Below are 26,677 nucleotides of genomic sequence, written 5' to 3'. Positions count from 1 at the left end.
CATGGCTCCAAGTGAGAAAGCAGCCAGTGTAGAAGGAGAGCTAGAGTTCACCATTGAGGATTTGTATTCCTACAAGGCGGAGGAGCTCAAGCGGTTCTGCAAGGATTTTGGTTGTCCCATAAAAAGCAACTTCAGAAAGGAGGAGTTTCAGAAGGCTCTGAAAGCCTGGTGGGAGGCTAAAGAGGCTGAGGGAGCAGATGATGATAATGAAGGGAATGGGTTTGGGGCAAATTATTTGCCAGTGGGCAACCCCACCAGAGGAGCGGGGAGCCACCATTCCAGCAGGGGTCTTTCCCCAGCAGAGGAGTTACAAGAGAATCAAAGAATCAGAGAACATGAGCTGGAAGTAATGAAACTGAAAATGAACATGGAAATGGCAAAGGAGGAGAAAAAGAATGCCCTTGCTTTTGAGGAAAGAAAATTGCTTTTGGCTCATTAGTTGAGCATGAAGGAGCTGTAGATCAAACCCAGAGAGGTGGAGACCGGCTCAAATGGTGGCAACAAACAGCCAGTGAAAGGGGGTAAGGTATATATCCCCAAGGATGTGGTTCAGAGTTACAGAGTGAGTGATGATATCTATGGGTGGTTTTCTGCCTATGAGATTTCTTGTAAGATGCATAGAGTGCCTGAAGAAGATTGGGGTGCAGGTCTGTGGAAGCATTTTGAGGCCTCAGGGAGGAGTGCTCTAGAGCCCTTGGAAGCAGCCGGTAACCTGACCTATCCCCATATGAAGGAGGCCTTATGCCTCAGGTTTGGGTTAACCCCAGAACAGTACAGGGTACAGTTCAGGAACTCTAGGAGGGAGGGGTCCCAGACTTGGGTGGAATGTGTGAATCTGTTCTCACGTGCACTGGAAGGTTGGATAAATGGCAGCAAGGTGAATGATTATAAGGGGTTGTTGAATTTGATCATTTGGGAGCACTTGAGTAGTATATGTGTTCCAGAGCTGCGCCAGCATCTTTTAGACCGCAAGCTTACTGATCCCCTTGAGCTTGCACAGGAGGTAGACCGCTGGGTCAGTACCAGGGTCCATAGGGGTTTTGTGGGTACCACAGCCAAAGGTGGGCAGGGTCCCCAGCAGAAGAGTGGGGGGGACAAGGGTAACCAAAAGGAGTTCTCACAAGGGCCCCAAAACAGTTCCCAGGGTAACCAGTCCCAGCCCCCCAAGTCAAAACCCAAACCAACCTGGCCCCCTAAGGGCAGGTCGGATAACAGGGGTCCCATTCAGTATTATCACTGTCAGGAATTGGGTCATAAATCCCCTGTGTGTCCCAAGAAATCCCAGGCACCCTCTGGTGCTCCAACACCGGGTATAGCTAGTGTAGCTTTTGGTGGGGATTTAATTTCTAGTGATTTGGAGGGATTAGCAGTTATGTCCCTTGTCTCTTTAGGAGACACAGAGATGGTCCGGGAAACCCCTGTCCCTGATAACACTAAGAAGTACAGGCAGTCAGTGACCATCAATGGGAAGAGGGTGGAGGCTCTCAGGGACACTGGAGCCAGTGTGACTACGGTCCGGTGTCAGTGGGACCCTGAGGAGCTGATCATTCCCGATGTACTTCACCCTGTAGTGTCAGCTGACAACTCTGTGCGCCTTTGCAAGGTAGCACATGTTCCCTTTGAGTGGGGGTGGGTCTCAGGGCCTCTCAGAGTCGTTGTGAGTCAATCCATGCCAGTAGACTGTCTGCTAGGTAATGACCTGGAGAGTTCCCCATGGAAGGAGGTGGAACGCCAGGCTCATTTGGAGATGTTGGGTTTGCCTGAGTGGGTCTGTGTGACCACTCGGTCCATGGCAGCCAGACAGGGTTGTGAAGCAGACCTGGAGCCTGAAACAGTGGCCCAGGTCAATGCCAGAAAGAGGAAGGACAAGGGGCGTGGTGCGTCCACCCCCACTGTTCCCACGGTCCAGGAAGGAGCAGACCCTGAGGGGGATGCCCTGGAGCCTACAGGGGAGCAGGTAGCTGAACTGGGAGACATACCTGAGCTGACCCATTGGCAGCAAGAGGGTGGTCCCTCCAGAGAGGAGTTCTGCCGAGCGCAGAAGACATGCCCTACTCTTGAAGGTCTGCGGCACCAGGCTGCAGACCAGGCAGCAGGTGCTGATCCAAAGAACTTCTTTCTCTACTGGGAGAATGACTTGTTGTACAGTGAGCCTAGGTTTGCTGAGCCCAGTGGATCACGTACCCTGGTGGTACCCGCAGGGTTCAGAGACTTCCTACTGGGTCTGGCTCACGACATGCCTCTTGCAGGACATCTCGGGCAGGACAAGACCCGACAAAGGCTTGCCACCCACTTTTACTGGCCTGGGATGAAGACGGACGTCGGTTCCTTTTGTAGGTCATGCCAGACTTGCCAGGCAAGTGGCAAGGCTGGAGGGAAGTGCAAAGGCCCTCTCCAGCCTTTTCCTGTAGTGAGCACCCCTTTCGAGTGGGTGGGGATAGATATTGTGGGGCCACTGGACCCCAGGACAGCCTTGGGCAACAGGTTCATCCTGGTCCTGGTGGATCATGCCACCAGGTACCCGGAGGCTATCCCTCTCAGGACAACCACAGCCCCGGTGGTGGGCTGTGCGTTGATGGGGATCTTTTCCCATGTGGGTTTCCCCAGAGAGGTGGTATCTGACCGGGGTACCAACTTCATCTCCAGGTATATGAAGTCTCTGTGGGAGGAGTGTGGGGTAACTTATAAGTTCACCACTCCTTACCACCCTCAAGGAAATGGGTTGGTTGAAAGGTTCAATCGGACCCTGAAGGGCATGATCATGGGGCTGACAGAGCCCATGAGACAGAAGTGGGACGTCTTTTTGCCATGCCTATTATTTGCCTACAGGGAGGTACCACAAAATTCTCTAGGGTTCAGTCCCTTTGAGCTTTTGTACGGGCACCCTGTTAGAGGGCCACTCAGTCTGGTGAAGGAGGGTTGGGAGAAATCCCCTGGGAAAACCCCCCAGGATGTGTTCAGCTATGTGCTGGCCACCCGCAACCAGACACAGCGCTTCAGGACACTCGCTCAGGCAAACCTGGAAGCCAGCCAGGATAAGATGAAGAGGTGGTATGACCAGCATACCACTCTGGTGGAATTTCAACCTGGGTAGATGGTGTGGGTGATGGTACCAGTGGAGCCTTGCGCGCTCCAAGACAAGTGGACTGGGCCATATGAGGTGGTGGAACGCAAGAGTGAAGTGACCTACCTGGTCAACTTGCGGTCTCCCAGGAACCCCATGAGGGTCCTACATGTGAACCACCTCAAACCCCATTTTGAGAGGTCTGAAATAACAATGCTACTTGCTACAGATGCAGGGATGGAGGAGGATAGCGATCCTCTTCCTGACCTCCTGAAAGCTAAGGAGCAAGATGGGTCAGTGGATGGAGTGGTCCTCTCGCCCACCCTGACCCCAGAACAGCAGAGGGACTGTCGCCATGTGTTGGGTCAGTTTGCATCTCTGTTCTCCCTGACCCCCGGTATCACCAACTGATGTGTCCATGATGTGGACACGGGAGATAGCATGCCTGTGAAACAAAAGTTTTACCGGGTGGCTGACAAGGTCAGGGCCAGCATCAAGAAGGAGGTTTCCAAGATGTTGGAACTAGGGGTGATTGAGCCCTCCAGCAGCCCCTGGGCTAGCCCACTGGTACTTGTACCAAAAGCTGCTGTGCCAGGTGCCACTCCAGAACTTAGGTTTTGTGTGGACTACCGTGGGCTCAATGCGGTCACGAAGACTGACGCACACCCCATCCCCAGAGCTGATGAGCTTGTGGATCGGTTGGGAGCTGCCAACTACTCAGTACATTTGATTTAACTTCTGGGTACTGGCAGATTGCCTTAACTGATGGGGCCAAAGAGAGGTCTGCGTTTTCAACGCCAGAGGGGCACTTTCAGTTCCATGTCATGCCCTTTGGGTTGAAGAACGCCCCTGCCACATTCCAGAGACTGGTCAACCAGGTACTGTCCAGGCTGGAGCAATTCAGCGCCGCATATCTGGATGACATTGCTGTGATCAGCTCCACTTGGGAAGAACACTTGCAACACCTCTGCGCAGTGTTGAAGGCTCTGCACAGTGCAGGCCTCACTATCAAGGCCAGTAAGTGCCAGATAGGGCAGGGTTCGGTGGTGTATTTGGGACACCAGGTAGGAAGCGGCCAGGTGGCGCCCCTACAAGCCAAGATAGATACCATCCGGGCTTGGGAACCCCCCAAGACCCAGACAGAGGTCAGAGCCTTCTTAGGACTCACTGGGTACTATCGCCGTTTTGTCAAGGGGTATGGCACCATTGTTGCTCCCTTGACAGAACTAACTTCCAAGAAGTTACCCAAGAGAGTGATTTGGACCAGTGCCTGCCAAGAAGCTTTTGATGCCCTGAAGGAGGCCATGTGTACAGCACCTGTACTCAAGGCGCCTGACTTCTCCAAGGAATTCATAGTGCAGACAGACGCTTCTGAGCATGGAGTGGGAGCAGTGCTCTCACAACTAAATGATGAGGACTTGGACCAACCTGTAGCTTTCCTTAGCAGGAGGCTACTTCCCAGGGAACAGAGGTGGAATGCTATTGAGAGGGAAGCTTTTGCTGTGGTCTGGGCTCTGAAGAAGCTGAGACCCTACTTGTTTGGGACTCACTTCCAGGTTCAGACAGACCACAGGCCCCTTAGATGGTTGATGCAGATGAGGGGTGAGAATCCTAAGCTGTTGAGGTGGTCCATTTCTCTACAGGGGATGGACTTCACGGTGGAACACCGTCCCGGTACAGACAACGCCAACACTGACGGTCTGTCCAGGTTTTTCCGCCTTAGTGATGAGAACTCCCAAGAGGGTGGGTAGTTCTCCCCACATTTCAGCTGGAGGAGACATGTGTTAGACCTGGCATCTTTTGGCGTGGTTACCCCTGACGTTTTGCCTCTACCTCCTGTATTTTTGATGCTATGCTGGATGTCGTTTTTACTGGTATAGATGCTTTGGGCACTTTGCCACTACTGATCAGTGTCAAGGTGCAAGTGCTCCCTGGGGAAATTGTGATGTAATTGGCTATACATGTTTGGCATATTTGTTCTACCTGCAAGGCCCTAGTAAAGTGCACTGTAAGTGCCAGGGCTGGTAGTACAAATGCTACTAGTGGGCTGCAGCACTGATTGTGCCACCCACAGGAGTAGCGCTAAAATGATGTCTTAGGCCTGCTTGCAGTGCCTATGTGCAGTCCAGGACTGCCATGTCGACCTGGCCAGTAGAACCACTGACCAGGCCTTATCCTTCCCTTTCTGTACATGTCAGGCATCCCTATGGTGGCCCTAGGTACCCCCCTGGGCTGGGTGCAGTGTATCTGAAAGGTAGGGCATGTACTGAGGTGTGTAACATGCCCTGGTAGTGAATTACAGCCATTTTTCGTTTTTCACTGCTGAGAGGCTATCTTGCCCATAGGACAGAATTTAATTATACATCTTTTTAGCAAGATGGTTTTTAAATTCACTGTCATGAGCGGGGAAGAGGTTAAATTCACTGTGTGAGAATAGCACTTTTTAGAAAGTAGCTATTCTTCTGTTTAACCTTCCTGTGTGCCTGTGTGCAGATTGGCTGACTGGTGTCATGTGATGGGCTAGGTGGCTCCAGGAGTCTGGATGAGTCAGCAGCAGGGTGAATAGGGAGATCTGCTCTAGATGGGTGGGAGGAGTAGCCCCTGGGTTTGAATAGGGCTGCCTCTGCCAGCACAATGCCGGCTCCACCCCCTGCTGGCCAGGCTGAGGACTCGGCCTCGGCCTCTGCCAGCACAAAGAAGGCTCCACCTCCTGCTGAGCGTCTAACGACCCTGCCCCTCACTCTGAAAGGAACCAGGTGCTCCAGGGCAGAGCACACCCAGGAACCGGTTTGAGCAGGGGAATCCCCCCACTGAAACAAAGAGAGACAAAGACTTGGAGGGGTATAAGAAGAGAACCCCAGACACCTAAACTTTAGATCACTGTGGAACTAAGAAGGAACCTCTGCCAAGGAGAAAGCTGGAAGGAACTGAAGAGGAGAAGACTGCCTGCTTGCTGTTTTGCTTTGCTGCCAAGGAGAGGGGAAGGACTTTGCTGTGTCCCCTTCTTTTGATTCTGATCTCCAAGGGCCTGAGGAGAGCTGACTCCCTGTTAAGAAGTCCCAGGAACAAAAGGACTTCACCACCAGCTCCCCTGGAACTCTGCTGAGGGAGTTCTGAGCTACCTTGAAGTGCTTGCCTAGTGTTGGGGCCTCAGGAGGTCGTTTTGCTGTGTTTGGGAGCTGGAAAGCAGAAGCGTGAACAAGAGTAACTGGTACCCATCGCATCATCCATTTGAGGGACGCATCATCCGGTTGTGAGTCGCAAGAGCGAGAGTGCAAGGAGGATTTCATCGCGGCGTCATCGCAGCACCCGGAGTCCCCGCATCGCCGAGTACATCGAGCATCGTCCCGGTGCGTGAAGATTCCTGACGCTGCGAGGGTCGTCGCAGAACCAGTTTGCGGGCCGCAGCACTGCCGGTGCGCGAAAGTATCCAGTCGCTGCGTGTGTCGACGCAGAGTCCCGGCCCGTGACGCATTGAGGGTTGCGCCGCCACAAGTCAGCGCTGCGCCGCGCATCGGGCCGCACCGAAGATCGTCGCATCGTAACTGTGCGTGAAGCTTCCCCTAAGAAACCTACGCAACGAAAGCCAAAGTCATCGCATCCTCCCCCTACAGATCGGAGCCGGCGCATCCACCTCTGCTGCGTGAAGCAGGGCTGCTGCAAAGCCTCCCAAAGGTCTCAGGAGTATCGCATCGCCTTTGCTATCTTCATTGTTATAGCTTTTGGGAACCTTAACGCAACTACAGGTACTGTTGGGCACGAGAGTGTCGCATTTTGTGCATTGAGAGTCGCATTGTGCAGGACACAGATTTTTACATCCTGGAGTACTTTCTGCAAACTCTTGAACTATCTTTAAAGTAACCTTTTTAATTGTATGTTGGTTTTTCTGTAGTATTTTGGTCTTGTGAAGTTTTTAGTAAAGATACCTTATTTTTCTAAAACTGGTGTGGAGTAAATCTGTGGTGTTTTCACTGTGTTACTGTGAGTGTTGGTACAAATACTTTACACATTGCCTTTGATAGCCTAGACTGCTCAGGCCAAGCTACCTAGAGGGTGAGCAGGGGTTATCTTAACAGTGTATCCCCCTTTCCCTGACTAGAAGCAAGGGTCCCTACTTGGACAGTGGTACCTACCCTGCCAACTAGAGACCCCCAGATCGAACAATCATACTGACATTGTACTTCATTGTATCCGTTGTGCAAGCCCTGGTCATCTAACACCCCATACATGTTCACATCAGGACATAGCATATAAGAATGAGCAGCATCACATGATCATGAGTTAGAATAGTACGAACAGCACCTGTGCTCCTATGAGGTTACCTGGTGTCCTTGTGCCCTTCCTGTAGGCTTCTGGGCCATGTGCCCACCTACAACAGGGAATGTGGTAATTCTAGTGGTGCTGCAAAAGCACCGAGGTATGCTATCCCCCAAGGAGGCAGCACACACTTCGACCTCAGGAGTCTTCTTGGCAATCGGGGACCTACATCTAGGTTCTACCCTACAGTGTGATGAAGACTCAATGTCCCCACAGCAGGTGAGAATGCAGCCACTGCGAACTTGCAGCGCAGCTGCAACAACATCCGGTATGCATAGCAGACCTCCCCCGGTCTCCTACTGTTGCTTTAAGGGGGGCCAGCACTTTGATTCTGCCTAATAGTCAGGTAATCCAACCAGGATTGAGGCCCTCCGGCAGAACTCCACTGCGTTGCGGAGAGCCCACTTTTAGCTCTCTGGGAGCGAGTGACACAGGCGCTGACTCCTTCTGGGCTGTGGCAGTGGGACACAGAGCGAAGTCTCCGTCGGCTTCACTCTCCTCCATCCTCTAGACAGAGGCTGGCCCCACCTTCAGTGACTTTGGCATTGCTAGGCAATGCAGGGGACTTCCTGGGCCAGGAATCCTCACTCTCCTTGTGCCGTTGGGCAGCCCAGGGCCACATAGCAGAGCCCTGGCTGCACCAAAACCAATAATGATGGTGGGACAAGGGAGAGACTGGGAGAGCACTTCTGCGGCTGTAGCTCTCCCCTCCTGTGTGTGGCTCAACCACTGCTCTGAGGCAATGCAGCCCACGTGCTGCACGGCTACACAAAGTGGTACAAAAGGGGGTGGTGATGGACGGAGCATCAGAACCAATCAAATACTCACACCCAGTCAACAGATCCGGGTTTGATCCATCACCGTTCTTTAGCCCACTCTGCCACCCCAGTTCAGACATGGCCATATGCAAATCAGTCTGACCCTGTGCCTCATGGGAACAGTCCAGCCCGAACTGCCAAGCCATGCCTTCCCTGGATCGGAAACAAGCTTCCTAGGACCGGTTTCTGGCATTTCAGCCGTCTTCAGCCAGGCTTGCTTGAATCCAGTGGCAAAGTGAGCAAGGGACTCACGTCTGAGCATACCCTGCCAACTTATGGCGAACAAAGTGGTACAAAAGGGGGTGGTGATGGACGAAGCATCAGAACCAATCAAATACTCACACCCAGTCAACAGATCCGGGTTTGATCCATCACCGTTCTTTAGCCCACTCTGCCACCCCAGTTCAGACATGGCCATATGCAAATCAGTCTGACCCTGTGCCTCATGGGAACAGTCCAGCCCGAACTGCCAAGCCATGCCTTCCCTGGATCGGAAACAAGCTTCCTAGGACCGGTTTCTGGCATTTCAGCCGTCTTCAGCCAGGCTTGCTTGAATCCAGTGGCAAAGTGAGCAAGGGACTCACGTCTGAGCATACCCTGCCAACTTATGGCGAACAAAGTGGTACAAAAGGGGGTGGTGATGGACGGAGCATCAGAACCAATCAAATACTCACACCCAGTCAACAGATCCGGGTTTGATCCATCACCGTTCTTTAGCCCACTCTGCCACCCCAGTTCAGACATGGCCATATGCAAATCAGTCTGACCCTGTGCCTCATGGGAACAGTCCAGCCCGAACTACCAAGCCATGCCTTCCCTGGATCGGAAACAAGCTTCCTAGGACCGGTTTCTGGCATTTCAGCCGTCTTCAGCCAGGCTTGCTTGAATCCAGTGGCAAAGTGAGCAAGGGACTCACGTCTGAGCATACCCTGCCAACTTATGGCGAACAAAGTGGTACAAAAGGGGGTGGTGATGGACGGAGCATCAGAACCAATCAAATACTCACACCCAGTCAACAGATCCGGGTTTGATCCATCACCGTTCTTTAGCCCACTCTGCCACCCCAGTTCAGACATGGCCATATGCAAATCAGTCTGACCCTGTGCCTCATGGGAACAGTCCAGCCCGAACTGCCAAGCCATGCCTTCCCTGGATCGGAAACAAGCTTCCTAGGACCGGTTTCTGGCATTTCAGCCGTCTTCAGCCAGGCTTGCTTGAATCCAGTGGCAAAGTGAGCAAGGGACTCACGTCTGAGCATACCCTGCCAACTTATGGCGAACAAAGTGGTACAAAAGGGGGTGGTGATGGACGGAGCATCAGAACCAATCAAATACTCACACCCAGTCAACAGATCCGGGTTTGATCCATCACCGTTCTTTAGCCCACTCTGCCACCCCAGTTCAGACATGGCCATATGCAAATCAGTCTGACCCTGTGCCTCATGGGAACAGTCCAGCCCGAACTGCCAAGCCATGCCTTCCCTGGATCGGAAACAAGCTTCCTAGGACCGGTTTCTGGCATTTCAGCCGTCTTCAGCCAGGCTTGCTTGAATCCAGTGGCAAAGTGAGCAAGGGACTCACGTCTGAGCATACCCTGCCAACTTATGGCGAACAAAGTGGTACAAAAGGGGGTGGTGATGGACGGAGCATCAGAACCAATCAAATACTCACACCCAGTCAACAGATCCGGGTTTGATCCATCACCGTTCTTTAGCCCACTCTGCCACCCCAGTTCAGACATGGCCATATGCAAATCAGTCTGACCCTGTGCCTCATGGGAACAGTCCAGCCCGAACTGCCAAGCCATGCCTTCCCTGGATCGGAAACAAGCTTCCTAGGACCGGTTTCTGGCATTTCAGCCGTCTTCAGCCAGGCTTGCTTGAATCCAGTGGCAAAGTGAGCAAGGGACTCACGTCTGAGCATACCCTGCCAACTTATGGCGAACAAAGTGGTACAAAAGGGGGTGGTGATGGACGGAGCATCAGAACCAATCAAATACTCACACCCAGTCAACAGATCCGGGTTTGATCCATCACCGTTCTTTAGCCCACTCTGCCACCCCAGTTCAGACATGGCCATATGCAAATCAGTCTGACCCTGTGCCTCATGGGAACAGTCCAGCCCGAACTGCCAAGCCATGCCTTCCCTGGATCGGAAACAAGCTTCCTAGGACCGGTTTCTGGCATTTCAGCCGTCTTCAGCCAGGCTTGCTTGAATCCAGTGGCAAAGTGAGCAAGGGACTCACGTCTGAGCATACCCTGCCAACTTATGGCGAACAAAGTGGTACAAAAGGGGGTGGTGATGGACGGAGCATCAGAACCAATCAAATACTCACACCCAGTCAACAGATCCGGGTTTGATCCATCACCGTTCTTTAGCCCACTCTGCCACCCCAGTTCAGACATGGCCATATGCAAATCAGTCTGACCCTGTGCCTCATGGGAACAGTCCAGCCCGAACTGCCAAGCCATGCCTTCCCTGGATCGGAAACAAGCTTCCTAGGACCGGTTTCTGGCATTTCAGCCGTCTTCAGCCAGGCTTGCTTGAATCCAGTGGCAAAGTGAGCAAGGGACTCACGTCTGAGCATACCCTGCCAACTTATGGCGAACAAAGTGGTACAAAAGGGGGTGGTGATGGACGGAGCATCAGAACCAATCAAATACTCACACCCAGTCAACAGATCCGGGTTTGATCCATCACCGTTCTTTAGCCCACTCTGCCACCCCAGTTCAGACATGGCCATATGCAAATCAGTCTGACCCTGTGCCTCATGGGAACAGTCCAGCCCGAACTGCCAAGCCATGCCTTCCCTGGATCGGAAACAAGCTTCCTAGGACCGGTTTCTGGCATTTCAGCCGTCTTCAGACGGGCTTGCTTGAATCCAGTGGCAAAGTGAGCAAGGGACTCACGTCTGAGCATACCCTGCCAACTTATGGCGAACAAAGTGGTACAAAAGGGGGTGGTGATGGACGGAGCATCAGAACCAATCAAATACTCACACCCAGTCAACAGATCCGGGTTTGATCCATCACCATTCTTTAGCCCACTCTGCCACCCCAGTTCAGACATGGCCATATGCAAATCAGTCTGACCCTGTGCCTCATGGGAACAGTCCAGCCCGAACTGGGGTGGCAGAGTGGGCTAAAGAACGGTGATGGATTAAACCCAGATCAGTTGACTGGGGGTGAGTGCTTGCAATGTTCAACACTCCGTCCATCATTTCCTTTGGTTTTGCTTTGTTCGCCATAAGTTGGCAGGGTATGCTCAGACATGAGTCCCTTGCTCACTTTGCCACTGGATTCAAGCAAGCCTGGCTGAAGACGGCTGAAATGCCAGAAACCGGTCCTAGGAAGCTTGTTTCCGGTCCAGGGAAAACATGGCTTGGCAGTTCGGGCTGGACTGTTCCCATGAGGCACAGGGTCAGACTGATTTGCATATGGCCATGTCTGAACTGGGGTGGCAGAGTGGGCTAAAGAACGGTGATGGATTAAACCCAGATCAGTTGACTGGGGGTGAGTGCTTGCAATGTTCAACACTCCGTCCATCATTTCCTTTGGTTTTGCTTTGTTCGCCATAAGTTGGCAGGGTATGCTCAGACGTGAGTCCCTTGCTCACTTTGCCACTGGATTCAAGCAAGCCTGGCTGAAGACGGCTGAAATGCCAGAAACCGGTCCTAGGAAGCTTGTTTCCGGTCCAGGGAAAACATGGCTTGGCAGTTCGGGCTGGACTGTTCCCATGAGGCACAGGGTCAGACTGATTTGCATATGGCCATGTCTGAACTGGGGTGGCAGAGTGGGCTAAAGAACGGTGATGGATTAAACCCAGATCAGTTGACTGGGGGTGAGTGCTTGCAATGTTCAACACTCCGTCCATCATTTCCTTTGGTTTTGCTTTGTTCGCCATAAGTTGGCAGGGTATGCTCAGACGTGAGTCCCTTGCTCACTTTGCCACTGGATTCAAGCAAGCCTGGCTGAAGACGGCTGAAATGCCAGAAACCGGTCCTAGGAAGCTTCTTTCCGGTCCAGGGAAAACATGGCTTGGCAGTTCGGGCTGGACTGTTCCCATGAGGCACAGGGTCAGACTGATTTGCATATGGCCATGTCTGAACTGGGGTGGCAGAGTGGGCTAAAGAACGGTGATGGATTAAACCCAGATCAGTTGACTGGGGGTGAGTGCTTGCAATGTTCAACACTCCGTCCATCATTTCCTTTGGTTTTGCTTTGTTCGCCATAAGTTGGCAGGGTATGCTCAGACGTGAGTCCCTTGCTCACTTTGCCACTGGATTCAAGCAAGCCTGGCTGAAGACGGCTGAAATGCCAGAAACCGGTCCTAGGAAGCTTGTTTCCGGTCCAGGGAAAACATGGCTTGGCAGTTCGGGCTGGACTGTTCCCATGAGGCACAGGGTCAGACTGATTTGCATATGGCCATGTCTGAACTGGGGTGGCAGAGTGGGCTAAAGAACGGTGATGGATTAAACCCAGATCAGTTGACTGGGGGTGAGTGCTTGCAATGTTCAACACTCCGTCCATCATTTCCTTTGGTTTTGCTTTGTTCGCCATAAGTTGGCAGGGTATGCTCAGACGTGAGTCCCTTGCTCACTTTGCCACTGGATTCAAGCAAGCTTGGCTGAAGACGGCTGAAATGCCAGAAACCGGTCCTAGGAAGCTTGTTTCCGGTCCAGGGAAAACATGGCTTGGCAGTTCGGGCTGGACTGTTCCCATGAGGCACAGGGTCAGACTGATTTGCATATGGCCATGTCTGAACTGGGGTGGCAGAGTGGGCTAAAGAACGGTGATGGATTAAACCCAGATCAGTTGACTGGGGGTGAGTGCTTGCAATGTTCAACACTCCGTCCATCATTTCCTTTGGTTTTGCACGGCTACACAAAGCGCCCTTTTCTTCAGGGCAGAGTGAGCCCACCGCGTGGGCGACTGATTTTACAGCGCTCACTCAGCACACTCCGAGCAACGAAAATGAAGCGCTCAGCCTGTCTCCGCCCTGGAGACAAATATAGGGAACATGAAGGGCTCACCAGCACTCTACTGGCATGGACCACGGGCCTAATCAGCCCTCCAGAGAGATCACTGGGGCACACCAGCAAGGTAAATAGGGAGGCCAGCAAAAGAGTTCTCTAAGCAAAGTGGTAGTCTTTCCCATAGCCCAACAGGCAGCAGGTCAGCCCTTCCAGCAGTCCAGTCCAATGGAGGTTCCTCCTGGCAGTCCTCTGTCCAGGTGCAGCCCACACAGTGTCTTCTCAATTTCATGGGGTTACAGTCCCTGTATTTATGGTGCAAAAGTCTTTGTTCTTGGGGCACTTCAAACACATATTAGAAGTGCAAAACACCCCATTCACAGTGTAACCCTTGGCTCCAGATACACCACAAAGGGGCAGAGACAGCATTGTTGAAGGCAGGCACAGCCCTATTCAGGTGCAGGTGCAACTCCTCCCACCAATCCATACAGACCAGATCTATTCAGGTGCAAAGGAAACTCCTCCCGCTACTCTAAATTCAAGGTGAATGCACATCCCCTCTCTCCTGTCAGTCAAAACCAGACAGTCAATACACATCCAGGCAGGGCACAAAGACACATAAGCACACACAAATGCCCATTTCTAAAAGTGGCATTTCTAAAATAGTAATAATAAATCTGCTTTCACCAATAAGCAGGATTAATCACTACTATTCCAAACATACCAAACACGGTCACGCTACCCCTCTCAGAGCAGAAATTACCACTGAAGCACATATCAGGGAATCCCCAAAGCAAACCTATCAGAGGGCAGCCTCACAGCAGTGAGAAACCAAATAGTCTGTTCATCATTACCAGGACATGGCACACAGTTAAGGCACATGTCCTACCTTTTACCTACACCGTACCCTGCCCATGGGGCTAGCTAGGGCCTACCTTAGGGGTGACTTATATGTAGTAAAAGGAGAATTTGGATGTGGCATCCACTTGCAATGCCACATCACTGCGGCAGTAAACTGCGAGCACAGGCCCTGCAGTGGCAGAGGCCTGAGACAGGTTTGAAAGGCTACTTCGGTGGGTGGCACAAACAGCGATGTAAGCCCACTAGTAGCATTTAATTCACAGGCCCTGTGTATATGGGATACCACTGTACAAGAGACTTACTCGTACATTAAATATGCCAAACAGGTGTAGACCATTCTTGCCAAGTTTACAAGAGAGAGCACATGCACTTTAGCACTGATCAGTAGTGGCAAAGTGCCCAGAGTCAGAAAACCAGCAAAAACAGGTCAGAAAAAATACAGGAGAAATTCAAAAAGTTAATGGATGATCGTGCAAAAAGGGCCAAGTCCAACAAGGTGTATGACAATAGGTTGCTTTTTGTGTACAATAACATGTTATGTTATGTTAAATGTTATGTGTACTTGTGTAGTGCACAATACACTGAGGAGAGTATCCTGGTGCTGAAGCAGGAGCTGTATGGGCAGATATGGGTGGGGAGCTAAGTGAAGAGCCAGGTCTTCAGCTTCTTGTGGAATCAAGAACTGAGAAGGAGGCATTGCTGTGCTGGGCGTCAACCCAGGCTTTAGGAGCAAGGTAGGAGAACACATGGCCACCGGATCTGGTTCTGCATATGTGGGGGAGAGTGTGAGTAGGAGTCCAGATGAGCAGAAGTTTCTGATAGGTGTGTGGATGTTTATGCAGTTTTCAGGTACCTGGAGCCAATGTTTTGTAAGGCTTTTTATGTGTGAATAAGTATTTTGAAGATTGCTTGTTTGTGGATAAGGAGCCAAAGGGGCTCTTTCAGGTGTGTGTGATGTGAGTGCAGGGTCAGAGGTTGAGGTTGAGCCTAGCTGCTGGGTTTTCTATGATTTTGAGTCTTGTGGTCGGTTGAACATTGATTCCAGCATAAAGTGCATTGACATAGTCCAGTTTGCTGGTGATGAAGACTCGGGTTGTGGTTCTGCAACAGTTAGTGGGGAGCCATTTGAAAATCGTCTTGAGCACCTTGGGTGTGTGGAAGCCAGAAATTGAGGCTGCATTCACTTGATCATTAATGGTGAGTGGCTTGTTGATTAATATTAAGAGGCTCTTTTGCTAGAAGGAGTGTGGGTCCAACTTAGCCCTTAGAGTCCCAGAGTGAGATGTCTTTGCTGAAGATTAATACTTCCATCTTTTCTGAAATGAGCCTTTAGGCAGATGATTTTCATTCATTTGGTGACTTCAACGATGCAGGCAGAGAAACTGGTGTTTGGTGTCTTGTTATGGAGGGAGAGTATGAGTTGGGTGTCATCACCATAAGATATGATATTAATTCCATGGGCACGGATGATGATGGTGAGTGGGGTCATGTAGGTGTAGAACAGAGTGGGGCTGAGTGAGGATCCATGTGAAAATCCAAAGATGAGGTTGATGACATCTGAAGTGAGGGGGCTAGGCTGACCAATTGGGGGCCTGTCAGAAAGGGGCATATTCAGCTAAGTGCGGAGCCTTAAATGCTGACTTTGTGCAGTCATTGGATAAGGATAGGGTGGGAGACAGTGTAAAAGGCTGCGGAAAGATCTAGTAGCATGAGGGCCACCTCTGTCCATAATCATCTTGATGTTGTACCTGAGGGTGGTCTTGGTACTGTGGTTGGGCCAAATTTAGATTGAGTGTTGTTGAAGAGGTGGTTGTACACGCCTTTTTCATGACTTTTGACTGGCAGATATGCAGGGAAATAGGCTGGCAGATTGCTAGTGGTGAAGTCTTTGATTCAAGAATATCTTTGGCACTGCTGGTGATGGTCTCGAAGCATTAGATGAGTATGGATCATATTGTGGCTCTGATTTACTGATGGAAGTGTCTAAGGCAGGGTATCTAGTGCACTTGTAGGTTCGCTCTGACTTTGTCTCCATAGGGGTTCAAGTTGCTGCAGTGCCATCTGGTGAGCCTGAACTCCTCCCTGTACTAGCTTGTTTGCAGTCTGCTTCTTGCAGCAGTGTTGGTTTTGAGATGAACCAGGGTATCTGAACAGGCGCAGATCTCGACATTGAAGTTGATGATGCATTCTAGGAGGTTGTGGTTGTGTTGAGGCTGGAAGTGTTGGAGTCCAGAAAACCAGGATGCTTCTGAGATCTTGTTCTGGACCCATCGGTGAAGATTTGGTGATGGTGTTTCTGCGTTGATGTGGAATAGGTTTGCTGAAGTTGACGAAGGTGTAGACGTAACAGGGTATCAGTGTTGGTTTGTCTCCTGTGTTGTTGCTGAAGCTGGTGATGAGGTCTGCTAGGTGTCCTGCGGCATGTGTAGGGCCTTCCACTTACTGGATGAGTCTGAGGTTGGACAGGTCATTGAGGAGGATGTTTGTGCTGGGATCGGTGATGTCAAAATGGCAGGAGGGGCCAGGAGAACACTCCTTTAGTGTTCTGAGGGAGATGCCACTGGGGTTCATGAAAAATTTGCAAATTAGTTTAATAGTTTTGTCTAAATGGTACAGTCTGAGGAGTAGGTATGATTGTATATAGCCAAAGAAATATAAGCTATGCAAAAGCTAATAGCTATGCATTCTACCAGTGGAACTGAAACCAAGTTATTTTTTCTCTTTATATCTGCTGTCTGGAAATAACTTTCTACTCACTGAATACTAATGTCACTCCTCATTTGTGCTGGATTGCAAAGATCCAAGAAGACAGTTGGCATTTCAGCAATTCTGTTTAGCCCTTGTGAGGGCCAATCATATTGGTATGATTGCAGAGGTCAGGCAAGCACATTGGCTTAATGCAAAATTTGCTTTAACCAATATGGTTAAACGCCTAGTGACCGATCATATAAGCCCTCTTTGACGCCCATCTTATTGACATGCGTTAGCCCATAACAGCTTCTGTCCTGGCTTTGCAAAGGCTTTTTCATTTTGGAACAGTTTTTCAATGAAACATATACATTCTTTTGGCACTTATCTTAAAATACAAGCAGACTGAATTATTGTAACTACTCATGAAATTTCACAAAGATTTCTGATCATCTTGAAACTTTCTCTAATACAGCATAAAGAATTATTTTGACTGGAGAAATCTGCATGTGGTTGCTCTTGAGGGAAACATCTGTGGGAGAGTGGGAGATAATAATTACATTTTAGTTTCTTGTCAACTACACATTGGAACGAAGGGCAGCCATCAGAAAATGTATCATTAAGTGTTAGCATTGGTATGCTGGATACATCCTTTATAATCAAATATACTAACATGCAGTTGGATTCTTTATTTGGGGAATGGCTTTCACCAATCTGCTGTACATTTATTCCTGATATAGGTGTCGTACTTACAGCCTCATCCAATAGTTTCCCTGTGCTCTTTTTTCCTGGAGACTTTGTTGGGGATGGCGAAGGTGAGGGCGGAGGCACTGAAAGTGTTTCTTCTTGTTCTATCTCCTTCTCCAGTTTTATTAACCCAGGAGGTTCCACGCCATACCTTTAAAAAAGGACCATTATCAGTACATTAAAGTACAGCTATGATACTTAAGTTTCATAGAAGAATGGGAAATCACATATCATGTCATGATATTTCAAAATGGTGTAAAATGAAGGATCAATCGGAAAATGTTATTGGCCTATGTTCATGAGATCAGAACCCTGCATTGCTTGCCATCAACACTTTATAAATGGCACAATATTGATATAATGTGCAGATGAACTGTTTTGGTTACACCACAAACCAATAGTTTAAAGCTTAAATGCAACATTGATCAAAGGGTGATAATTCCACCAAAAGCGCAATTAAATGTATTTAAATTGGACTTTTGTTGTACTCAATCTTCCCAATGTAAGCACACAGACTGTTGCTTAATTATAGCTTAATTTTTCACTTTCACTTTCAATTGGGTTCTATATTTCTGTTCCCCTGTGACCCACACCTTCATCTCTTGAATTTCGTTATTTATGTTTTTTAACACGACATCAGAGAACATCGGGTAGCTATTGATGGGCCCAAAGGTATTATTTAAGTCCATCTAAATCCAGCATAGATAGATGGGTATGATAATTACATCAGTTGTGTGCTTGAAAATTAATATCCATCCAGTATATATGGTCCCCTTTGAGAAAAGAATAAGATAAGTAAATAGAGCACACCGATACAATAGGGCGTTCTGGGTTTGAAATCAGAAACAACTATTTATCTGTAGAAAGGAAGTTGGCTTAACATCCCATTCTATGATGGCGCCCACAGGTATGATGCGGTGACGCTGACTATAAAGGAGGGTGTTACATGTCAACACCTTTAGAAGTGTTAACAGGCTCATTTTTTTAGGAGTTTTATGTAAACACAGTGCACCTTGGGCGTTTTGTTAATGTACCATCTGAATAAGATCTTGACAAATAGCAGTATGACGAGTAAAAGAGTAGAAACTACCCACTTGTAGAAAGAAAGTTGGTTAAATCACCCCAATCCAAGATGGCGCCCACGGTTATGACGCGGGGACGCTGCCGTCTTCCCGCGAAAGATTAAAAACAGAGGCGGAGGGCGAATACCGCTAACCGGTGGAGACAAGGAGCTCCGTGAGGCCTGGGGTGGTAAGGAGGAATTACTGAAAAGGAGGGTTTGCGTGTTAACATCTTTAACATCGTTAACATTTTTTACATCTTTAAAATTGCTAATAAGTTTGTTCTGTTAAGAGTACTATGAGTAGGTGAGCACAATCCATCCTGGGCGGTTTGTTAACGGAGCAGATGATTAAGACTCTGATAAATAGTAGTGTGACGAGCAAAAAGTGTGTTCCACTTCCTAGTATCCTATTTTGTGGGATATCCGTGAGGATAGAGTGATATATAAAAAATGATTTGTTCTCCTTTTCTTAAAAAATACACCGGGTCATCTGGAATGCCGGGTATGAGTTTTTTATATATATATAGAAAAGAAGGGGAATTTAAATGAGCGTGCGTTTAAATGGCAGAGAGTAACTGCTCATAATTACGCAACATAATCAAGATGAAGTGGTGAGTCCCAATGTAGCTCAGTCAGAACTCGGTGCAGCGAGCGCTAGATAGAGAATATAACGAGGGCTACAGGGACTAATGAGAAACTTCATTACCTCCAGATTTGCATTACAGCTGAATGCGGATCTACTGCGAGGACTCACATATGGAGCTCGTGTTGTGACCTGTATAAAGGAGCTGGTACGCGGATCTATGGCTCAATAAGGGTAAAGAATAGATCTAAGCGAGAGATGCAAGTATATCCATTGGTGTAGAAGTGGCTTTCTAGTGAGAATTATGTGTGTTGTGTGTTTTTACTTTTGGCAGTCCCCGAATGAAAGGCTAAGAGGTGTCCCCGACTGGTGCCAAGCGACTGTATTTGCCCTGAAGAAATCGCTACAAATATTTTGGCGATGAAACATGTTGGCATAATACAATGGTATGCATATTAAGCAACCTTTTAAAGTTTTGAATTGGGTGCACATATAAGGAGGAATAAAATTGGTCCTATAGAAAGTGCATCCCTTTCATTTTTAAATCTCACATTTCAGTCGCATCTTGGTATGTGATTATTTCACTATTTACCTTCACATTTTGGGTTTAATTTTGTGGACACTGTATTTACCTATTTTTTGGGGCAACCGATGATGATAAAAGTGGGCAGAGCTGGTGAGTACCAATCAGCAAACTCAATTGGTGTTGCGCACGTGAGGTGTCATCTTGTCTTCTCACATTTTTTCAAAGGATTGTAAAAAACACCCGGTGTAATTGACTTGGGAGTTTTTACACTGAGAGGATCATTAGTGGGGATTGCCATAAGTAAAACTTTTTATTACGTTTTTTTATAAAAATTAAAAAATTGAAGGTGAATGGCTGTTGGTGACTACCTCAGATTAAGAAAGGAGAGGAGTACAAAATACCGAAAGACATAGGGATTTGAACCACAGTTTATTGAGACTATACCTTCCTAGACCCAGTCCTGTGTATATGATTATCAATACATTTCTTGTACCTGGTCGTGCTAATCAACAAGAGTCCTTTGTTAGGAGGACTGCAGTTTATGGGCAAAAGGTGGGGGTAAACAGGTTTATGTTGTAATTGAGTGCAAAACCATGTAGTGCCTTTTGCACTCTGCAGTGGGCCCTGAAGGTTGACCTCTCTTTTGCTGGGAGCCAGTAAAGGGATTTTAGGGCAACTGTAATATGCTCTCGTCTATTCAAACCAAATAACAGGTCAGATACACAGTTTTGGGCTTTTTGAAACTTATAGATGGTTGTCTTACAAAGACTAGTGTAAAAGCTACTACAATAGTTTGAATTTAGTAGGAATGAGTCTAACAAGGCTGATGCGAAGCCAGTTACACGGGCGAGGTGGCCAGAGTTTTGACTAAGATTGCATTGTGGTATCAAAGGCAGCCACATGTTTATCATGCATGGAGGCCTTCATTATGTTCCTCAAGAAGTTTTTCTCTAATGTTACAAAGGGTAGTCTCAGCTACAAGGCATGCTCTAAAACCCAACTGTTGGGCCTGGCCCTATTTGTAGGGTAATCTACAAACTTTTTCCCTTACGCCTGTATTTTTCTGACTTCGTATTTGCTGGTTTTGGGACTCTGGGCATTTTACCAAAGCTGGCCAGTGCTAAAGTGTAAGTGCTCCCCTGTGTAAAAAGTATTGGTGCTTTGGCGTTTGAGGTCTCGGGACTCACAATTTAAAGTACAACCTTTGGTGAAGTTGTTTTTTAAATTCTGTGCTTGAAAATATCACTTTTATAAAGTGGGCATTTTCTTGCTTAACCATTCTGTGCCTGTGCCTGTCTGTAGAATCCATGTCTGGATTAGGGTGACAGTAGGGCTTTTGTGCATTCACTTAGACCAGTGATCTTCAAACTTTTTATTGGTGTTTCCCCCCCCAAATAAAATAAAAATCACAGTGCCCCCCTCAAAAACTTTCACAATTAGTCTATTAAACTGGCAATGTTTAAATATGCCCAGACTTATTTAAACATTATGATTAGGTTCTTTTACCGTTTTCAAAATGCAATCAAATACATGATAGCCAAACATAGTATTCTGGTCAGGCAGGCCTTCCAAACGTGTAAAAGTAACCACAGTGTAATTAATAGAAATGGAGGTGGGGGTTCTGAAGAATATTTTGACACCTCCCAGCCAGGATGTATATGACAAAATATGTTAGTGATGGCTCATTACAGAGCCGATTACTGCTGCTCATTTTCTTTCACTTGAAAACAAAGCTGTTATCAGCATACTGCTACGTTTGGCCAGAGCCTGTCACCCACTCGGGGATCACTTGAGGTGATGGCCCTTCCCCCATTTTGAAGACTCCTGCTCTAGACAATCACCCTAAGGGAGCTGAGGTGTGCCTTGCATATCTTGATGGGTCATCACCAGGCTGATGGGTCTTACTGAGTTAGAGTGATGGGAGGAGTTGTCACTGACACCTGAATGGGGCTGTGCCTGTCCTCCTACAAAGCTGTCTCTACCCCCAAGTGTGTCTGGAGCCAGGTCAGGGAAAGGCAGGGTCTTGTGCACTACAAAGATTTTTTTTTTAAAGTTTTTCTACTACAAAGGCAGAAAAGAAAATAGGTATTGACCTCTCAAACTCTCAATTCAGAACACTTCTGGACTGAAGGTATTCTGCCAGGAAGAAGAGCTGGATGCTGTAGGAGGGACTGCCACTCTGCCTGTTGCTTTGTTGTGCTGGCCTGCTACTTGCTGCTTCTGTCCTGGGAGTGAAAGGACTGGACTTTGCTTTCTGTATCTTGCTTCTAAAGTTCTACAAGGGCTTGTGTGTGCCTGCCTCCGGTTGAGAAGTCTCAGGGTCATCAAAGACTTCACCTACCAGTGCCTTGGCTCTTCTGCTGACAGTCTGACTTGCACAGTAGTGCCAAATCCAGTTCCTAGGACCTTGAAAGTAGAATCTGGTGAACTGAAGAAGAAAATCAATGCATAGACTCTCAGCATCAGTTTTTATTGATGCATTGCTGTAAACTTTAACTCATCGCCACTCTCAGCACCGGACCGTGGATCCCGGTCGGCGCATTGACCGCGGCTTAGACCGCCGGCCCCAGCTTTCCATTGCAGCATGTCAGAAGAACTGCTGCAGAGTGAGTTTTGAGCACGGCATCACTACAGTGCATAATGCACTCCTCCAATCCGACGCAGCACCTGCTTCATCGGTGTGGAACCGACAGTGATTTCTTCATCGACGTTGCCCAGCAGTAAGGAACCGAGTGCTTATGTCGGGAGATTGATGCATCACCTTTTTTGTCAATTTGGTCTTGTTTTATTCAGATAAATATTGGCTATTTTTCTACACTGGACTCATTTTGTACTGTTTTCACTGTGTTACTGTGTGTGTATATACAAATGCTTCATGCATTGCATATGAGATAAGCCTAACAGCACTTGCCAAGCTACCAAGGGGGTGAGCAGGGGTTATCTTAGCTGTGTGACACCCTTGCCCTGACTAGAGTGGAGGGCCATAATTGGCCAGGCAGCAGACCACTGCCAACAAGAGACCCCATTTCTAACACCGGCTGATAGTGGCTTAAGAGGTTGTTAACCTTCAGGTGTGAAGACAAACGGGGGGAACAGACAGTTTTGAGTGACTTAATGACACATCATATGACCAGCATGGCTTTGTATGGGGAGAGTATGTCTGGGTCAGCCCTGGGTTTTTCAGCATTGGGTGATTTACAGCAACTGTTGTAAATAAATAAGCCTTTGTTGGTGCATGACTGAGTTTATATCCTATTACCAATTTGATCTATCACAGCGTGTTCATGGGCAATTTGTCCTACTGGTTTCTCTGCATCTTTTAAATTGGGCATTGTAGACATTTCTGAACATTCTTATCACTGTCTCAACCTTTCTCTGGGCTATCAAGTTAGGTTCTCTTTCTGAGTGCAGTAGTAAAACTGCAGGAATTTCTGCATGTAGAGAAACTGTTGCAGTGTGATAAAACTGCATATTAACAACCCTATCATGAGATTAAACTGCGGGGGCATGGTCGAGCCTCTGAACATGGTGCCTCACATTAGTGGAGCTCAGACCGGCCCATTCTTCCTTTTTATAACAGCAGCAGCGAGACCCATCCAACCACTATCGATTCAACGCAGGCTGGTGGTACGGCTACGGCCTCACAAAGCAACTGGGGGACTCTACTCAACCAAATGTGACCACACAGGCAAGACGGTTAGAAACCACCTTGCCGCTGGGCCATGGCCAACTTTGCGGAATGAGGGCAGTCCCCTTCCTGAGCAGGAGCACTATGGCAGAAGCCTCCAGCATTGGGACATTGCTGTCAAGATCCCCTCTGCTTTATGACCTCGAACCTACTGATCTAGCGACTGCTTCACACTGCATAACCCGGCCTCTATTGTGGGCTGCTAGCAGGCTCTCCCCTGTGTAAGCTCAAGGAGGTGCCAGGTCACAGAGTGGGAGACTGTTGGCAGGGATTTCTCCAATACCTGGGCTGAAACCATTGCTCAAACGACCACACTACATGGTATGACCCAGCCTCCCTCCTTCCAGTATAGAAGGCGCAAAGTGGAGCCTGATTGGGATGAGGACAGTACATGACTTCATAAGAAGCCCGGATAACAATGCTGATTGCCCCCGTCGCACTTGGTGTGCTCCTTTTTGCTCATACTGCCTGGAGAGCCCTGGAGGGCAACAACAGGGGGAGGTGGAGCAGGACCACTGGTGCTGCAGTGGACCTACCCACAGCAGATGACCCTTTGGCTGTCTTGGGCCTCCTAGTAGAGGGGGCAACATCCCTCATGTGCAGACGCCTGTAGGTGTGCTTGACAACCTGGTCACTTACAGCGGGCAACCAAAGGCCCTGGCAGCATGGCTACAACCAAGCCTTCTCCTACAAATTCATCGCAGGCACCACAAGTCACATTGGACATTATATTGGCAGCAATCGTTGAATCCAGGGCAGCCCTAAGGCAAATGTTGATGCATTAACTGTCAACTTTACTCCGTTGCGAGAAAACCAGTGTAAACTGTTAGAGAAAGTCATCTCTAACACCAAGGCCATTGATAGCGCTAAGGATCTCACTCAATCTATGCAACACCGCCTAAAGCAGCTTAAATCGATGGATGGATGGATGATGCAGAGGGATTCTCCTGCTACAACAGCATTCGACAGATCGGTCTCCCAAAAGGGGCAGAGGGGGGAAATGCCACAGCTTTCATGGAAAACTGGTTGAGGATGCTGGTGGCCCAGACTTTATTTTGTGGTGGAGCATGCTCATGGGGTTCTGAAATGATGCCCTCCTCCGGACTCACAGCCTAGGCCATTGAAAGTTGACCTGCTTAACTTCAGAGACCATGATGGGATCCTATCAGCGGCTCACAAGAAAAACCTGATTAGGGTGGATAAGTCAAAAGTCATGAGCTTCCTGTATTAAATGATTGCCGTGCAATGGAAACGCTGCTCATTTATGAAAGTCAAGATAGGCTGAACGACTTGGGTTATAAACATGCATTTCTGTTCCCTGCAAGAGTGAAAATTACAATGGATCAACTCTTGCGTTTCTTTAGAGAGCCACAATCAGCCTGGTACTGGGTAGAATATAGAGAGGGTACAGCACCCACCTTCTCCCCATTATCTCGAGACCCTCCTGTGGACCAGGGCTCAGTGATGGTCCAAAAGCTATGCCCCCAGGAGAGGCAAGGAAGAGGTCCTGGCTCACAAATTCTCAATGGACATGGCTTCCTTGTCTGGTCACCTCACCCTCCACTATTATGCTTCTCTGCTTCCAGTAAGCTGAGGGTCTATCTTGTATGTTGGGCATATGCCCACGTGTTTGTTGTTTTTTGTCATGTTTGGGGGTTCCCACAACGCCTGCCTTCAAAGTTATTGTGATGGCTGAAGCCCCTGGGCAAAGGCCATGAGGTTCGATGGTCCCTGTCTGCCTGGTTATTATTGTTAAGTACAGTTCATTAAGACTATTTTCTCAATTATACTATTCGTAACAAAGTACAAATTGGTGACTTGAAATGGCAGGGTGGATGAAATCTCTATGTAAATGCTATGCGATTCATTCATCATTGATACAATGGGAGATGCACATAGTGACAGTCAAAGAGACCCACCTGCTGTCCCCCGGGATCAGTGACTTGCAGAGAAAAGGGAGGGGACACTTGTTTGGCACTTGCTTCTTGGCATATGTCAGGGAAGTAGTGCTTTGTTGCCATTCGAAGCGGTGATGATCAAGGTTTATGCTGATGAACATTATGTTTTGGTGATGGGAGACCAGTAGTTCTGGGTGGTATCTATGTGCCCCACATGGGTCAGCCAGGTTTCAGGGCCTCACTGTCTGAGTGCTTACGGGACTGGACGGGGATCCCCTGGGTATTGGAAGGATACTTTAACTGTGTGCTGAACATGACTCTGGATCGCTCCCCCCCCTTTCCTAGTGCTCTTCCATTCTGCCCTCTAATACACTCTACACATGGCTGGAAGGAAGGAAACTGGGAGTTAAGTGGCACATAAACACTTAGGAGGGATTACTCCTACTCATCGACACAACTCAATTAATCTAGGCTTGACAGGTTCATAAGCCATGTCTCATCTCCACTTCATAGTATGCTAAGACACTGTCAGAAAACAACCCTCTATTCATCAAATTGACATGGGGAGGGCTCCTAGCTCCCATTCTAATGTGGGATTTACAGACATCAATACTGGAAGACACCACATTTACCCACTCCCAACAGGAGCATAAAGATTTGGTTTTTGAGGTCAATAGGGATATGGCATCAATACTCATGCTAAAATGAGATGCACTCAAGATGGTCACTAGAGGGATTTGTATGTCGACAGTCATGGGAGTATGTAGGGTTTTCACTGTAGACTTGGCCCACTTGGAAACCTCTATGAGGTTCCTGGAACAGCTGCTCACCATTCACCCTGAAAAGACAGATAAAACGCTCCTTCTACGAAAGCAAATTATGCACCATATCGGTCTTAAACCCTTAAAGAAGGAGATAATGCCGGTCATATACTGGCACACTTGGCAAAACTCCTGCCCACAAGTTTTCTTCCACTCTGTCTGATCTCCCCAGTAGAGATGTTTCGGTCACCCAATCCGTCATCAATGACACGTTCTACACCTACTACGCACGCTTGTTCCGCAACTCCCTGCAGCCTTCCGGCTGCATTATTACTCACTTTATTGATCCTCTTCCACTACATCAGAATTTTACACTTTCTTCCCCCCACATTGTCCTTCCACCTGCTTGCACTTTACATATCTTCCCTTGATCAAGGCCACCTTCCACAATCGTAGAAAGAGGCCATAATCAATTCTACAATTCTTAAACTACAGGAAAACTTCACTGACTTGTATTACTCCTGACCTCCATCATTCTTAAACATAGATTTTGAGAATATATCTAAGATTCTGGCTAACTGGTTGCTCCTGTACGTGCCTCTCCTGATTCATGTGGACCAATCAGGTTTTATCCCTAGATGAAATACCTCCCACAACCGTAGGAGACTCTGGGACGTTATGGCAGTGCAGTT

The 26,677-nt window shown here is 48.5% G+C and overlaps 1 protein-coding gene across 3 annotated transcripts in view; it reads right to left on the bottom strand.

Moving 5' to 3' along the window:
- GAS2 (growth arrest specific 2) overlaps positions 1–26,677 on the bottom strand; it is an 851,053-nt gene that overhangs the window by 321,693 nt on the left and 502,683 nt on the right. For all 3 annotated transcript variants that reach the window (XM_085643619.1, XM_085643621.1, XM_085643620.1), the window contains one exon: positions 17,473–17,617. In XM_085643619.1, the coding sequence (XP_085499745.1) occupies positions 17,473–17,617 (145 nt within the window). The remainder of the gene's footprint in view (positions 1–17,472; positions 17,618–26,677) is intronic.

Source organism: Triturus cristatus, chromosome 3_1, assembly GCF_964204655.1.
Source record: "Triturus cristatus chromosome 3_1, aTriCri1.1, whole genome shotgun sequence".
In the NCBI taxonomy this organism is placed as follows: Eukaryota; Metazoa; Chordata; class Amphibia; order Caudata; family Salamandridae; genus Triturus; species Triturus cristatus.
This window is presented reverse-complemented; position numbering and strand designations above follow the sequence as displayed.